This window comes from Cryptomeria japonica, chromosome 9 (genome assembly GCF_030272615.1).
Source record: "Cryptomeria japonica chromosome 9, Sugi_1.0, whole genome shotgun sequence".
Classification (NCBI taxonomy): domain Eukaryota; kingdom Viridiplantae; phylum Streptophyta; class Pinopsida; order Cupressales; family Cupressaceae; genus Cryptomeria; species Cryptomeria japonica.
The window spans coordinates 467,515,686-467,530,299 of NC_081413.1; the positions used below are offsets into that span (position 1 = coordinate 467,515,686).

General features: G+C 36.7%; 1 protein-coding gene across 4 annotated transcripts in view; it reads right to left on the reverse strand.

Moving 5' to 3' along the window:
- Nucleotides 1-6,069: 6,069 nt before the first annotated feature.
- Nucleotides 6,070-14,614, reverse strand: part of LOC131075925 (cleavage stimulating factor 64) — a 52,893-nt gene continuing 44,348 nt past the window's right edge. For 3 of the 4 annotated variants that reach the window (XM_058012884.2, XM_058012886.2, XM_058012887.2), the window contains 5 exons: nucleotides 8,092-8,130; nucleotides 7,403-7,996; nucleotides 7,092-7,190; nucleotides 6,561-6,989; nucleotides 6,070-6,471 (listed from right to left, as the gene is read on the reverse strand). In XM_058012884.2, coding sequence (XP_057868867.1) covers nucleotides 6,328-6,471; nucleotides 6,561-6,989; nucleotides 7,092-7,190; nucleotides 7,403-7,996; nucleotides 8,092-8,130 — 1,305 coding nt within the window. In that variant the 3' untranslated portion in view covers nucleotides 6,070-6,327. The remainder of the gene's footprint in view (nucleotides 6,472-6,560; nucleotides 6,990-7,091; nucleotides 7,191-7,402; nucleotides 7,997-8,091; nucleotides 8,131-14,614) is intronic. The other variant, XM_058012885.2, reaches the window with a different exon arrangement.

Genomic DNA, 14,614 nt, shown 5'->3' on the forward strand with positions numbered 1-14,614 from the left:
GTAACATATATGGTCCTCTATTTCCTCCACTATTAGGTCTCCTTTGATCCATGTTGGAGTGAGGTTGTTGCAAAGGTTGATTTTCCATTATTTGAGACATGTCAAAATCATGAGGTATCTTGGCTCCACTTTGTGCCATCATTTGTAAAAAGTATTGTCTATCCCTCCTCATTATTTCCTCAACCAATCGATTGAAATGGGGATTCATAATGGATTCTTCCACATCTGCTGAATGTACTGAAAAGTTGTCCATATTGTCATTATGTGTAGCATTGTTGCTTATAGTGTCCATGTTCTCAACATTTGGAATGTTTCTATAGGCATCCATGTCAGGTAATGTAGTATGATCAGAATTGAAAAAGATCTCATTGTCATACTCATAAGAACTCATGTTTGCGGACTCTTGAGCCTCTTTAGTTTCTCTCTTAGATTTTTGAAGACGGGTTTCAACCATGAACTAGGTATTGACCAAGATGTGTGAGACTAGATGAAAAATGGAAAGAGTATGGAAGACCAAGAGTTGGATGGAATGTAAATGAATCTGAAGTTAATTTGCAATGTCCAAAGTGTAAGACCAAGTATGTATGTAGTAGAGTAGGTGTGACTTCCAAAGAGAGGATAGTTTCTCTTGATGAGGGAAGTTGACCTTGACTCTAAGTAAAACCAAATGAGACCCAAAGGTAAGAAACCTTGATGAGAGACCACTTAGCAAAGTGTTGTTGTATGTAGTGTGTTGACAAAGTATAGTGAGGACAAGCAAGTGACCTTTTGACCCAAGTTTAGACAAGTGTGAATGTAAAGTGAGATGTGAAGCAATGATTGATTTTGTGAGACCCAAAGACAGGTTGAATGCTAAATGAAACCCTGGAGAAATGACCTAGGAAGCTCAAGAATTCCGAAACTGACTGTGTTTGTTTGCTAGACTGTAACAGTTTTTTCAATTCTGAACACAGACGCGCCTATATACTTCACAGACGCGGTTTCCCGACACAGACGCGGCTCTGTTTAACACAGACGCGTTTCTGAGATTTTTTTGCCAGGTGTAATGTTGACTGTTGGAACATAGACGCGATTCTGCCCTTCACAGACGCGGTTATACAACACAGACGCTATTATGTCCGACACAGACGCTTTTCTGTAAAGTTTGTGCAATTTTTTCCAATCTGTGAAGTCGTTTTGTTGTGACCAAATCTGACTGTTTGACTATTTTTTCGTGACAAGAGGACACAGTGTTGATGAAGACCCAATGTTTGCAAGTGTCTAGACTCAAAAATGACTCCAAGAAAAGTGTGTTGTTTGATGTAAAAATGTTTTGCATACATTTGAAGACAAAAAAAACACAATGTTTTGTTGTTTGGTCTTGAATGTTTTGAATGTTTAACATAAGTCAAGCACAATTCTTATGGTTGGCCAAGACAATAGTTGTTGATCCCACATGGGGTTTTACCCCCGAAGCTACGCTATTCAGAGCAGATACTTAGATGCTTGACCTCACTGGCTCCACCCTCGGCACTCACTTCTCAGGTCAGCCAAGCATCAGTCCCCACGAAAACTCCCCGTGGCGAACTTTGTATCTCTACTAAGAACCGTATGTGTGTGGGCCGCTACCAGAGGTCCGACCTCCTGCCCCAACAACTAGAAGGATTTGGGCTTCTAAAACAAAAAGGTGCTAGTAAGGGCATCCGCTCGTGTGGCCATACATGCGACACTTTCAGCTCTGTAAATATAGAAGGCTCCCAGCCGGTAGGGGTTACGCCCTACAAATGATCAAATAAATTTGATCAAACGGGTTTATGGGGAGACAGTGTCGGTATGAACTAATCAGCACACGTTATTCATAGTTTTCACCATGAATACATTTGTTTATAGTGGTTCGGAAGAGGTGGGTTTTCCTCGCTACCACTTGGGTCGTTCTCTTCTCACTAGTAGTCCTAATGACCACACGGGAAGACAGACCCTCTAAAGATTAAACAAAAAGAGCCTATTGCTCAAGACACAAAAGACAATGATTCAATTTTAGTGCACCAATTGAAGTGTTTGCTAGTCTATGAAAACAAGGCACATAATAAAAATCCAAAAACCCTTGCCAAGGACCTGCAACAAAGATTTATTAGTAGTTTGGATTGTTTCAAATAATCACCCCTTCCTGCAAGCACACAAGTTAGGTAGATTTTAAACCCAAAAGACTTTGTGAAAATAGGGGCCTTCAACCAAACGATTTAGCTTCCAAGACAAGCTGCACCAATTTTGTTAGCTAGATCTGAAAATGTTAGCTCAAAATAAACCAGATCTGAAACCCTAAATGCAAAATCCGAAAAACTGAATCAATAAAAACCCAAAAATTTGAAAACTGGTGAACACAGACGCGACTGGGTTACACAGATGCGGTTCTGTGAGACACAGACGCGACTACAGAACACAAACGCTTCTTCTGGACACAGGCGCGGCTAAAAACATCGCAGACGCGACTTTATAACACAGATGCGCTTTCCTGGAACCTGCAAAATAGAATATTGCCAATAACATAGACGCGACTCCAGGTGTCGCAGATGTGCTAGAAAATCAAAAACGCGATCCGAAAGTACGCAGACGCGGAAATATCAAAAATGCTGCCGAAAACGTCGGATCTGCAACTTCAAAATACAAAATCTGCAACAAGATGTTAAATGCAAAAAGGGACAAGAGTCCCACCGGGCGTGCCAAAATGTATATAGTGAAAATGGATAACAATAATAACAATATTGAAAGGCTAAATGAATTCAACCACAAAACCCTAGCCAAACAACAACAAAGATCCACCATAACATATGAAGATTACCTAAGACAATGCAAATCAAACAAAATCACAAAGATTATACCATCACATGTCCAATAGGGTTTTGATCTCCATTCTTCCTATCTCCATTGATCTTGCTTGATGTATTTACTCTCAGATTTTATGTGCACAAGAGCTCAACAAAAAACGGAATGTGGTTGCAAGTAGGATCGTAGTGTAGTCAAGTCTTTAAGATCTTTCATTAGGGTTTGATAATGAAGGAAGCATCTCCTTATATAGAAGACACTATATGAAATGGAGGGATAAGATTGAGAGGTGTCAAAGGAGGTCGGCTATGATTAGGGGGTAGGTAAAAGAAATAATAAAATAATGAAAAGGGTAGGTAATGTATGAATTAAGAGATGAATGACATGTGTCATGGGTAGAAAAGGCTTAATGAATTAATTAAATAAATAAATATTTATTTAATTAATAGAAGAAGTGGGATAATTAAATAAATAAGATATTTATTTAATTTAGGAAAAGGATAATTTAAATAAATAAATGTATTTATTTAAATGAGAAATAAAACTAGAAGAGGATAAATGAATTAATTAAATAAATAAAGATTTATTTAATTAATAGAAGAATTAGGCTTAGATAATTAAATAAATAAAATATTTATTAAATTAGATTGGACAATTTTGGGTGCCTACATTTACAAATTCCAAATTCACAAATATTGATAAAATATGGTTTTCTTACAAATGCATAAATATCTTAATTTGCATATTCCTAGGGGGGGGGGGTTGGGGTGCAAATACTCTAAATATTAAAGATTATCCCTCCATATTTTGTGTCAACCTTGTAGTGCATCTTGTTATGAGCACAATTGGTGTTTGTTTAAGACAATTCACATGAACAATCAAAATAAGTTAACTCAAAAACACCTAAATGGCCTTGTCTTTGTACAATAAAACCTTTGACTTTGTATAAGAGAGGTAAAAGAAAAATCAAAGATAGTTGATTTAGATGGCATTGATCCTTATAATGATTAGATAAGACAAGATGAGGCGACCCCATTGTTTATTGCAAACAAGATTTTGAGACTCCATAGTTTATTACAAACAAGATTTTTATTTTCAGAGGCAAGCAATTGAATATGCGATTGCAACAAGAGGAGCTATTTGATTCTCATTGAATGACATTGCTTAGGCAAAATAATCATTGCCATCTAGTAGCAAGATGGAGGTCGAACCAAAACCACAAACCCAAAACTTTTATGCAAGTGAAAAACACAACTGGAGTGCAAAGATTAGAACATCTTGAGTTTTCTATAGATCAAGGATAAAGGATGTAAAATGTTGTAATATGCAATTTATGAATTATGATCATGATTTTCAAAGACAACTATCATAAATCCACAATAGTTTGTCAATGAATTATTATATCAAGATTCTCTCGATGATGTGATTTTGCACCCATTTATGAACTCAATGGATATATTTTGTTATTAAATTTAAAAAAAATTGAGTTGATCAAGTTTTTGCCGAGACTAATCTACCAGCTTTGACAACATCACAACATTCCCAAATGATCAAACTATTGTAAGAACACATTAAAACTCGCCGATTCACTTACCAAAAGAACTTTCTTGGCCAACGTAGGGCCCCGTTAAATGTTCCTACTTTTTAAGTTTTCCCCAATGTACTCTTTGATGGTTATCTTAATCTCTTTATTGAGATATCAAGCAAACCTTAAAAGCTTTATTTGCATAACCCCAATAAGACGTGTACGTATGCCCTCTTTGGTGTATAGGGTGGCCATTTTAGCGCTGGTAGGTGCCTCATTTGCAAATTTCTCACATCTAATTAATCAATTTATATATCCCTTAGACACATCTAGGATCTCACGTTCTAGCTCAAGCTCAGGCTTTAGTATTTGTTCAAAGTATCTACTTCTACCTCTATTTCTGGTTGCGGAAGCCTCGTGAACATCAGTAAATTCATTCTTTAACAGCAAGCACAACTTCAAACCTTGCATCTGCCTCTGTTATCATACTCGTAAATAAAAGGAATGCTTTACATAGTATAAATCATAAAATTGCGACACATTATCATGTATCATAAAGAAGACCATGATTTCCTACACACTTAGGGTAGAGCCTTTAATAGCAATGATATTCTGAATACAAATGACCAAAGGAACTTATGGCACAACAGTCAAGTTATACAACCAGATTGCCTAATGCTAATGGATCTCGTACAACATATAACTCTACAAGAGTAGAAAAGCAACAATTCAAATGAGGCATCATGAAAGACAATCAAGTAACATGTTATCCAAAATGATACATTTAAGATGCTTCATCCAGGTACACTCTAGTAAGGCATGGAGACATCAGCTATGACCTTCCTTACCCCAATAATAAACTTCCTTTGTTGTTAATGAGGCCTAATAAAGATATAATAAAAGTACCGCCTTTTGAGGAGCCCTCCAAAAGCCATTCGAAATAAGTCCATAACAATGGGGCAAATTAGATGGTAAGAAATAAATATGTAACATGCCCTTGAGGTTGGAATGAAAGACCATGTCTTCAGATCATCAAATACTGAAACACCACGTCCCAACGACCAATTTATCAATTACAACAATGTTCCACAACGATCAAATGACAGAAGTATGAGATCTATTAGCTTTTCAGTGTAAATTAGATAGTAAGAGGTTTACAGTATTCCTGTGTATACAAATTTATTACTCTTTTAACATTCCCATGGTTACTTTAAAAGCAAAATTATTCAAGTTTACCGATTATAAATTACAAGTTCTCTTGAGCAGTTGTTTCATCAGAGAATATAATTGAGCGGTGGTCCGTTACCTTTTTTTAATAAAAAATTGTGAGAATTCGAGGGCAATTAATCGAAAATGCATCAATTGCAAAGACCATTAGATGCTGCGGGCAATCTGTGTTTCTAAGCCAATACATCGCAGGTATGCAACCACGTTATGCAGCAGAGTGTAAAATGTCCTAATAATTGACACGTTTAACCTATTAAAAATTAAAATAATGGATTCTTCGGATGTGGATACAAAAACAGAAAGAATAGGACCATAGGTGGCTTAAATTCAAGTGCTACATTTAATTCATCCCGAATACATGTTTAAAATTCCGAATTCTAAAAGTTGGACATTTTTAATATTTTCCAATAAATTTTCATTTTGTTTTGAAAATGTTTAATAAAGTGTAGTCAAATTCTGCAGAGCGATAAAATATTAAAATGCATGAGACAATAAGAAAGTTATCTGAGAAGACGTAAAGAACATTCCTTTTGAGCATTCAAATTAAATTATGGAATTTGCCACACATTGCAGAGCCAGACCTAATTCCTGTATTTCTACATGGTAAAATATTGCAGCACATTCAATCACAAATTTTGGGGAGCCAAGAATCAAATCCTCGAGTTCACAACCATTGAATTTGTCATCCAAGTTGCTGGTTCAGTTCTGAGGGGGTTTGTACTTTAGTATTTACTGCACTGTTAAATAGGCAGAGTCAGAATTTCTTTGTCCTGTCAATTGCTTGTAGATCCACGAAACATTTGCTGCAACTGGAGTATTTGTTGTCTTTGTTCCACAGGTAAAGAATTTATCTGTTCAGGTGTGAGGCTCATCACTTGTTGCAGTAAGGCTTTCTCCTGATCAGGTGATAACTGCATCTGATTTAAAATAATGACCATGTTAGTAACAGAAAAAAACACCATCCCTTGGACATCGTAGAACCAAAGAATGATTTACAATGACTCACATGAGAAATTTGTTGCTGCTGCTGTGGCACTGCTTGAGTTTGCATTTCACTAATTCCATGAGAACGAACAAGATTAGATCCTGCAACATCTGGAGGTCCAGTATTCATTCCACTTCCAATATTTCCAGTAGATGGTCCACCAGATTCACTCGTGCCTCCTATCATACCCCCACCTAAACCTGTTGGCCCTCCCATCCCTGTTTGAATGGTTGAAGGCTGAGATCCACTAACACTGTTGGTAACCCCTTCAGGAGGAACTGGCGGCCATGATGCAGCAGGGCCCATGCCACTCAAGCCTTGACCCATGTTAGGTCCTCTTCCAGTTTGGATCCCATGGCCCACAGCTGGCAGGTTACCATGCCCCATACTATGACCACTGATGTCTGATCCAGAATGTGAAACAGGCCCAACCACACTCCCTGAATTCATCTGTGATTATTTGGAAAAAAGAAATTCAGTCAGGGTCCGTCATTTGTAATTAACTATTCAAAGGAAATTCTGAATGAAATGAAAACGAGATAATCTTCTTGCCTGATACAGTTGCTGTGGAGGTGGATGGCTTGGCAGTGGAGGCTGGGCATGTGGCTGGAAAGGAGCCCCCATGCCTGATTGTGCATTGCTTCCTGAGTGCTGTAAATTGAAATACCCAGATGACTTGTCAATTTGAAATGCTTGTGACAAGATTATGTTTCCAAGAATGGAAAAGATATCACATTGCTTTTGTTTGGAGCCTTGTCAAACTAAACATTATACCCAAGGCAGATCAATAATACAGAAATGTTTTGACAGATTATTCCAAATTTGCAAAATCCAGTACATTAACTAAATGACAGACACCATACCTGAAACTTAGTTTGAGACTGTGGTTGCTGTGGAACAACTGATGGCTGAAAACCAATGTTCTGAGCCTGCTGATTCTGCAGTTGATGCATAGGTGGCTGAAGAGGAGGTCTTGGCTGTTGTGGCAATGGTGGCTGCATTGGTTGATGAATCCCAGCACTCGATTGGCTTAAAGTATGTTGAGGTTGACCTGAGAGAACTGTAGGAAGTTGAGGCTGCATTGGCAAATTTTGTGGAGCAGAATGTATGGGTAGATGCATCGGCAAATTCCGACCCTGAGATGGTTGCTGCACAGGTTGTGATGTTGGTTGACGTGGCATGTGAGGCTGAGATTGTTGGCCTGCTTGCATTAGAGGATGCGGAGGAATGTGTTGGGGCCGTTGTGATGGTTGCTGCATTGCACTTTGGGGTTGTGACTGTGTTGTCACTGGCACCTGACCATGCTGCCCCACATGCATCTGTGACTGCTGCCGGGGTTGTGGTTGAATCTGCACTGGATTTGTCTGGCCCTGCTGCCTGGGTTGAACATGTCCCTGTTGGCCAGTCTGCATCTGTTGTTGAGGAGATTGAGTGAGGGACTGTTGAATGTTAGGCATCTGAAATCAACACAGGAATTGCACAATGTCAAATAATATACAAAACTTTGCAAAGACCATATGAGAAATGTACTGAAATAGAAGCAAATGCATACCACTTGTGGAGGCCGCACCATACCAAGCATTATCTGTGCCTGACATACAAAAGAACGTTTCTTCACAACTGAGGCAAAGAAGTGTAAAACTCTTAAAAGAGAAAAAAAATATATTAGAGAGCTTTTGATACAACAACCAGTTAACTGCTTAAGAAGTTAGAATACCAATGCACTAAATAATTTAATCTTTCTACCTTTCCTAATACTCTCAATGGGCAGAACCTAGTACACATTAGCTGCTCTGGATATTATCTTCAATATTACTGGTACAGATAATAATGGCGCTTCTTTTATTAATTAGAATTGGTGGTACAAATGGAGAGAAATATTCAAATGCAAAAGCTTGCAATTTTGCAACATAAATTCCATACTAATGGCCATGGTGCAGGGAGGGAAAAGTAGCAATTGCTGTTCTCAAAATTTTGAAAATGTTTGCTTTAATTTTCCCACACCATGTGTTGTCCAGATGCAAAGACAGATACAACAGAAAAAAACAAAACTATGGGCTTTCTTTTGCTAAATCATGCAGTGAACCAGAACTCATGGACCTCCAGTAATTTTACTAGAATTACATTATATAGCATCCAAGGACAGTGCTATAATTATAACAAAAATATAGCCAATGAACTTATATAGGATCAACAAATGGAAAATATACATTTTAGCTTCATTCCTTGTCATTTGTAACAATAGTATAGCCACAATCAAGTATAGGATATTTTGCTTCAAATATGTATGGGCATCTAATTGTGTGCATTTATATCAATAAAATTACAAATGCTCAAAGCAATTTTCTTTTAATTTTGTTAGAAGAATAGTGCCTCCAAACATGTAAACCTCACACTGCAGATCCCAAAGATTACTATTTTCTTTGATTTTATTTGTTTTTGTTCATTCTTCCTTTTGTTCTATAACTATCCAATGCCAACTTAGGCCACATATGTGACGCGAAGTACTTGAAGAGAAAAGATAAGAAGGGAAAAGTAACCCTAGGTTAGGCATTAGGATTATGCCTGCACCAGTTATCCAAGAGACTAATCTTACCATTTACTGGTTTATATGGATAACCAGAAAAAATTGGGCACAATCAAGCAAAATACTTATTCTTTTCTCCGTGCCTTTTTTTGTCTGTCATGCTTTGTAATTATCCTTTTCCCTCGGGAATTGTAGATTTTCCCAACTGTTCCTGCAACCATACTGGTGGTAAGGGTTTTGAGTTTTGCTCATCTTAGGGTGGTATTTTTCTTGTTTTGATAAAGGGCTCAAGTTTTGGAACGTTTACATCAAATTTTAAAAAAATCAAATCACACAGTATCTGGCTCTGTTGGAAAATCAAGAGTTTTTGGGCACGTGTGGGTACAGTATCTGATGTGTATCTGTGCCGTGTCATATCCGTATCCGTATCCATATTGGATACAAGGATAAGCACACTCAGAGAAGGGCAGAGGCGTATCCAGCTACTCTGGTTATAAGAGATTAGCTTCCACATGTGTTCAAAGAAGTGTTACAGGACTTGCCCAAAACTTGCTACATTTGTTGAGTCTCAAGGCAAACCAGTTAAAATGAGGCTGCTAGACTCAGGAACTGAATACCTGGTCAGTCTGGTCGGACTCACCAAACTCAGCAAGTCCTGTTGGATAGACTCGGACAGGTGTGGTCAAGGCAGCAGCAAAACCTTCAGATGAAACCCATGCTGTTATCAAAGCCACCCCAACATTTGTGTGAAAATAGGAAACTGAGTCATCAACAGCAGACAAAACCTTCTCATCCAAATGCGAATGGCTGTCCAGAAAAACAGGTCCAATGTCAGAACTACCAGCTGCAGTCAAATATGCATTTACTGATCAGAAACAAAAGACTTGAACCCTAAGAGCTGACACAAAGATGTGGAGGAAGGGATCCAGGCGTTCCACACAGAGAGGAAGCCATGGCGGTCAAGGTCATGCAAAAGTCCAATTTGTTAGTAATTATCAAAAAAGGATTTTTTGTTTCTTCTGGAACCGTACAAATACAATAAGTTGTGTCTTCAAGCAAGGGCATTATGTGATGGCAATATACATGGTCTTTATTGGTCATGCAAAAGTCTGGTTTGTTAGTAATTATCAGAAATGCATTTTTGGTTTCTCCTAGAACCATACAAATACAATGCATTGCGTCTTTAAAGCAAGGGCATCATGTGATTGCTATACGCATTGTCTTTATTAGATGCTTACGAATAAACTAGATTAAATTTCATAAAGATCATAGCCGAACACAGATGGATTTAATAATGTGTCATGTCCCCTCCTTGATCGTTATATATAGTTCGTGTGGAAGGGACCTGTGGAGGGATGTAACCCTTCACGGGGTATAAGGTAGAGGTCACCACGGGAGAATAATGGAAGAGGAATACGGGGGGAAGACTATGGGGTCTGGGGACATACTGTCCGGGAAAACATTACGGTATGTATATAAAGGCTGTTAACAATATCATACGATGGTATTGTTAATACAATCTAATTTGGTTATTACATTTAATATTAATAATACAATTTAATATGATCAATACAATATGACACGGTTAGTATACCACAATGTTGTTAATATATTATGGTGCTGCTAATATAATATAATAACTGTTAACACTGTTAATGTAATACAATACATTAATTCAGTCACATATTAACATAGTGATATTGTTAATGTAATATAATATAAAGATGGCAAAATAACATAATGATGTTAATAAAATCTAAAGCTCATACGGTTAATCAAATCTGATATAATATTGCTAATATGGTAAGATATTATCAATGTAATTGTAATATCCCCACTTTGAAATAGAATTTAATAATAAATGATAATAATATCCTCACTTTGAAATAGAATTTAATAATAAATGATAATAATAAAATTAAAATATAAAATGATATAATTAAATATGATTAATAAAAAAATTAATTAAGTTAATGAAAAGTCAAAAGACATGAAAGGAAAAGTTGTGACTCCCTCAACAATGATATATAAAAGGGAGAAGAAAACCTCATTTGAAGGGGGGGATAATTTGGTGATGAGAAGTGCAGATTTGATTTAAATAATAAGTGCAGATCTGATTATGAAAGGTTGTGTCCAATTCAAAGGGTAGAAATAATGAAGAGTTACACTCTTTCAAAGGGTGCTAATGGGGAAAGGGTATGTCTCTTGCCAAAGGGCATACATGATGAAGAGGTGTGACCTCTCCCTCAAATTGAGAGATATAAAGGGAAGGAATCAAAAGCATCCAGTGACATCACCATTGATAAGATCGGATCAGAATTGTTATCAAGTTATAGGAAGTAACATTTGTGTTCTTTAAGGTATGCCTCCCAATTTGCAGGCGACATCTACAGTGTGAACTCCAACCGCAGGCTACAATCTGCATACAGGTAAGAGGGGTTAAGAAGTCTTAAGGTATATATGTGTGTGGACGTGTGTGCCACACACACACATATGCACTTTTATGAATACATATATCTCTAATGATTACTTATATGAATGTAGCAATAAAGATAGGAATCTATGTAGAATATGTATGTATATTTAGGATCATTAGAAAGATTAAAGAATATGTAAATGAAGACGTAAATTATGGAATGGAAAACAATAATGAATTATAAAATGTAATATTAATGTGATTATATGATGAAGGTTATAGGGAAGAAATTCCCTTAGCCTAATGGAGGGTTTATGATAATCCCTGGAGGGCAATATATACTAAATATCTATATGCATATATATGGCTTGGTTGACCAAGTTCATCCAAGAAGAGACAGATCTGGCCGGTCCCCTCTGAGGACTTGGATGATGGGATGCATCACCCAAGACAAGGAAAGGCAAGGGTCTTCCTTGGTTGGCTTGGGTGTAAAAGGTTATACCCAAGACAGGACTCAAAGGTCAGGTTGATCCCCTCTAAGGACTTGGATGATGAAGGCATCACCCAAGGCAAGGAATAGACAAGGGTCTTTCTTGGATGGCTTGGGTGTAAGAGTTTACACCCAAGACAGGATTCGAACTCATCTTCGATTTCCTGGAGGGCTTGGAAGGGTTCCAAGAGGGCGAGCTTCACGGCTGCCTAAGGACATCTTGGAACCAAGGGGTTCCAAGAGGGCAAGCTTCACGGCCGCCTAAGGACATACTTTCGTATGGCATTCGTATCCTTTTTATTAGATGAAATTATGATTATGTTAATTTAGTATTAAAGATAGATTGCAAATTAAGAAAATGGCTTATATATATATATATATATATATATATATATATATATATATATATATATATATATGTTGTATTCTAACAATTTGTTTTGCAGGACACTAATCTCTAACTAGTAGGGACATTACATAATGGCACACAAATCCAAAATGGAATCATCTTGTGACTTGGCAAAGGCTGAGCAAAGATTGGACATATAGGAAATCCTATAAGAGACAAACCGTCACATACAAAATCAACAGGTCTATGATCTTGTTCAAATCTCAAATCTGACCAAAGTTCCAAATAATATACACATTTTTGGTTGAAACATGTGTATACATATATGTAAGAGCAAATGATCAAATTGCTAAAATACAGTAAAATAGCCTTTCTTTAACCAATCGTACTGTTTAGTATGTCTTTAAAGTTAATTTAGAGAAGGGTGCATGATAAAAGCTTTAAATCCTTACACAATCTCGATATTTCATGGTTTTTCAATTTGCTGAGTCTTAGCTGAGTCTAAGTGCTGAGACCAAGTACAAGCCCAAACCTTGTAATTATGGTTCAAAGGGCTTAAATAAGCAGAGTGCCATGAAAACAAAGCATTTATTCTGTAGGGATAAATTTTCTGAAAGTATGGCAACATCATGACCACCAAGACAAAGGTACTAACCCTTCCAAGGTCACACTGATGGAAGGAAATCAAGGCTAATCATATTCTGGATTGAGGAATTTTTTGGGTGGGCACAGAGGAGAAATAAGGGAGAAACAATATAGGACAAACAAAACCCCCGTGTGAACTGTGAAGACAACCAAATTGTAAAGTTGTATCCTGGTTTCAATGTTGATATTTTTATTTCCACTATTAAAAACTAGTTAAATGTTAATAACTTAATGTTCAATGCAATCATTGCAATGTGTATACTTATTCCTTATACATCTTTTTATAGCTAATTTTTCAAGTACTATATGTATCTACAGTAGCCCAATCCTATAATAGCCCAAGGATTAACTACAGCCAAAACAATCTTCCACACAAGAGAGAGGCAATGAAAATGCTATGAGTCCAGAGAATTCATTAGATACAAAATGAAAATGATACAATATACAATGAAGAAACCCTTGTTATGAAAATAAAGATGAAATCCTAGGACATACTAAGATTGTGACAAGGATCTTAATGTGATGTCCCCTACTTGTGAAGTAATACAAGTTCAATTTGCCTGTAAATTATTATAAGAAAAAATCAGAATAACATGAAAATCACCTTACTAAAGAACAATTAATACCATCCAAAGACAATTAAATGAGAACAATACATTAGCTTACACAGCAGATTAACCAAATGATTACCATTATTTATAACCATTAAAGACAGGACTTCTTCATTTAAGTTAGTAAAGAAATGTTGTGGAATTTCCCAACCATCCATAGTGGTCCAGAAGCAGTCATATGCCCTCCTGGCCAAAAGGCGTGGGTCTTTCCCTTTTGTTTAACATTAACTTTAACCCAGAGGGCTGGGACAAGTCAGGGGCGGCCTACTATGCCAGACCCAAGCCCAGGAGCAGTCACTAGCCCTCCTGGGCTACTGACATAACTCAGTAGTTAGCTTCTTGGGTGGGCAAAACTCCCCTCCTGCATATCCCCAATCCCTCTGAATTAATTATTGAGAACTACCCGTGGGGTTCATTAATTTATTCTTTATTGATTGATTTACCAGATTGCATTATTCATTCAACGAATTACTAATGTTTATATCTAAGTTTCTAACAGTGTGAACGGATTACTTCTTTCTACATTTTAATAATGACACAGCTATAAGAGATAATCTTCAGAAATGCGGAAGCATTCCGGGATAGGCGTAAATTTCAGATGGATTAATTAAGAAATATTGAAATGTACAGTTTATGGAAATTAACTATTACTCAATGTTATTTGGTGTTTATTGTTTCACATAAAGTTTGCCTGTCCAATTCAATTAAACGTGATTCTTTGACCATTAAGTTCATGTATATTTAGTATCGTAACTTACAGAAAATTGATTCCCTTAAACTAGAATATTTGCAGATTATAATTTTGACATTTATGCTTAGTAATCCATCTCCAGATAATCTGAGTTATGCAAACATACTCAGAATTATTAATATTCAAAATTCGCAGAGACTGAGCATTACTTAAGATAACCCAAATAGATAATTAAAGAACTTACTGAAACAAGGAAACAATCTGAATTATCCGTATTTTCTTATATTAGAACCTATTCACATCGTAATCGTATTATGCTGGTCTTAATAGGATTTGAATTACATAC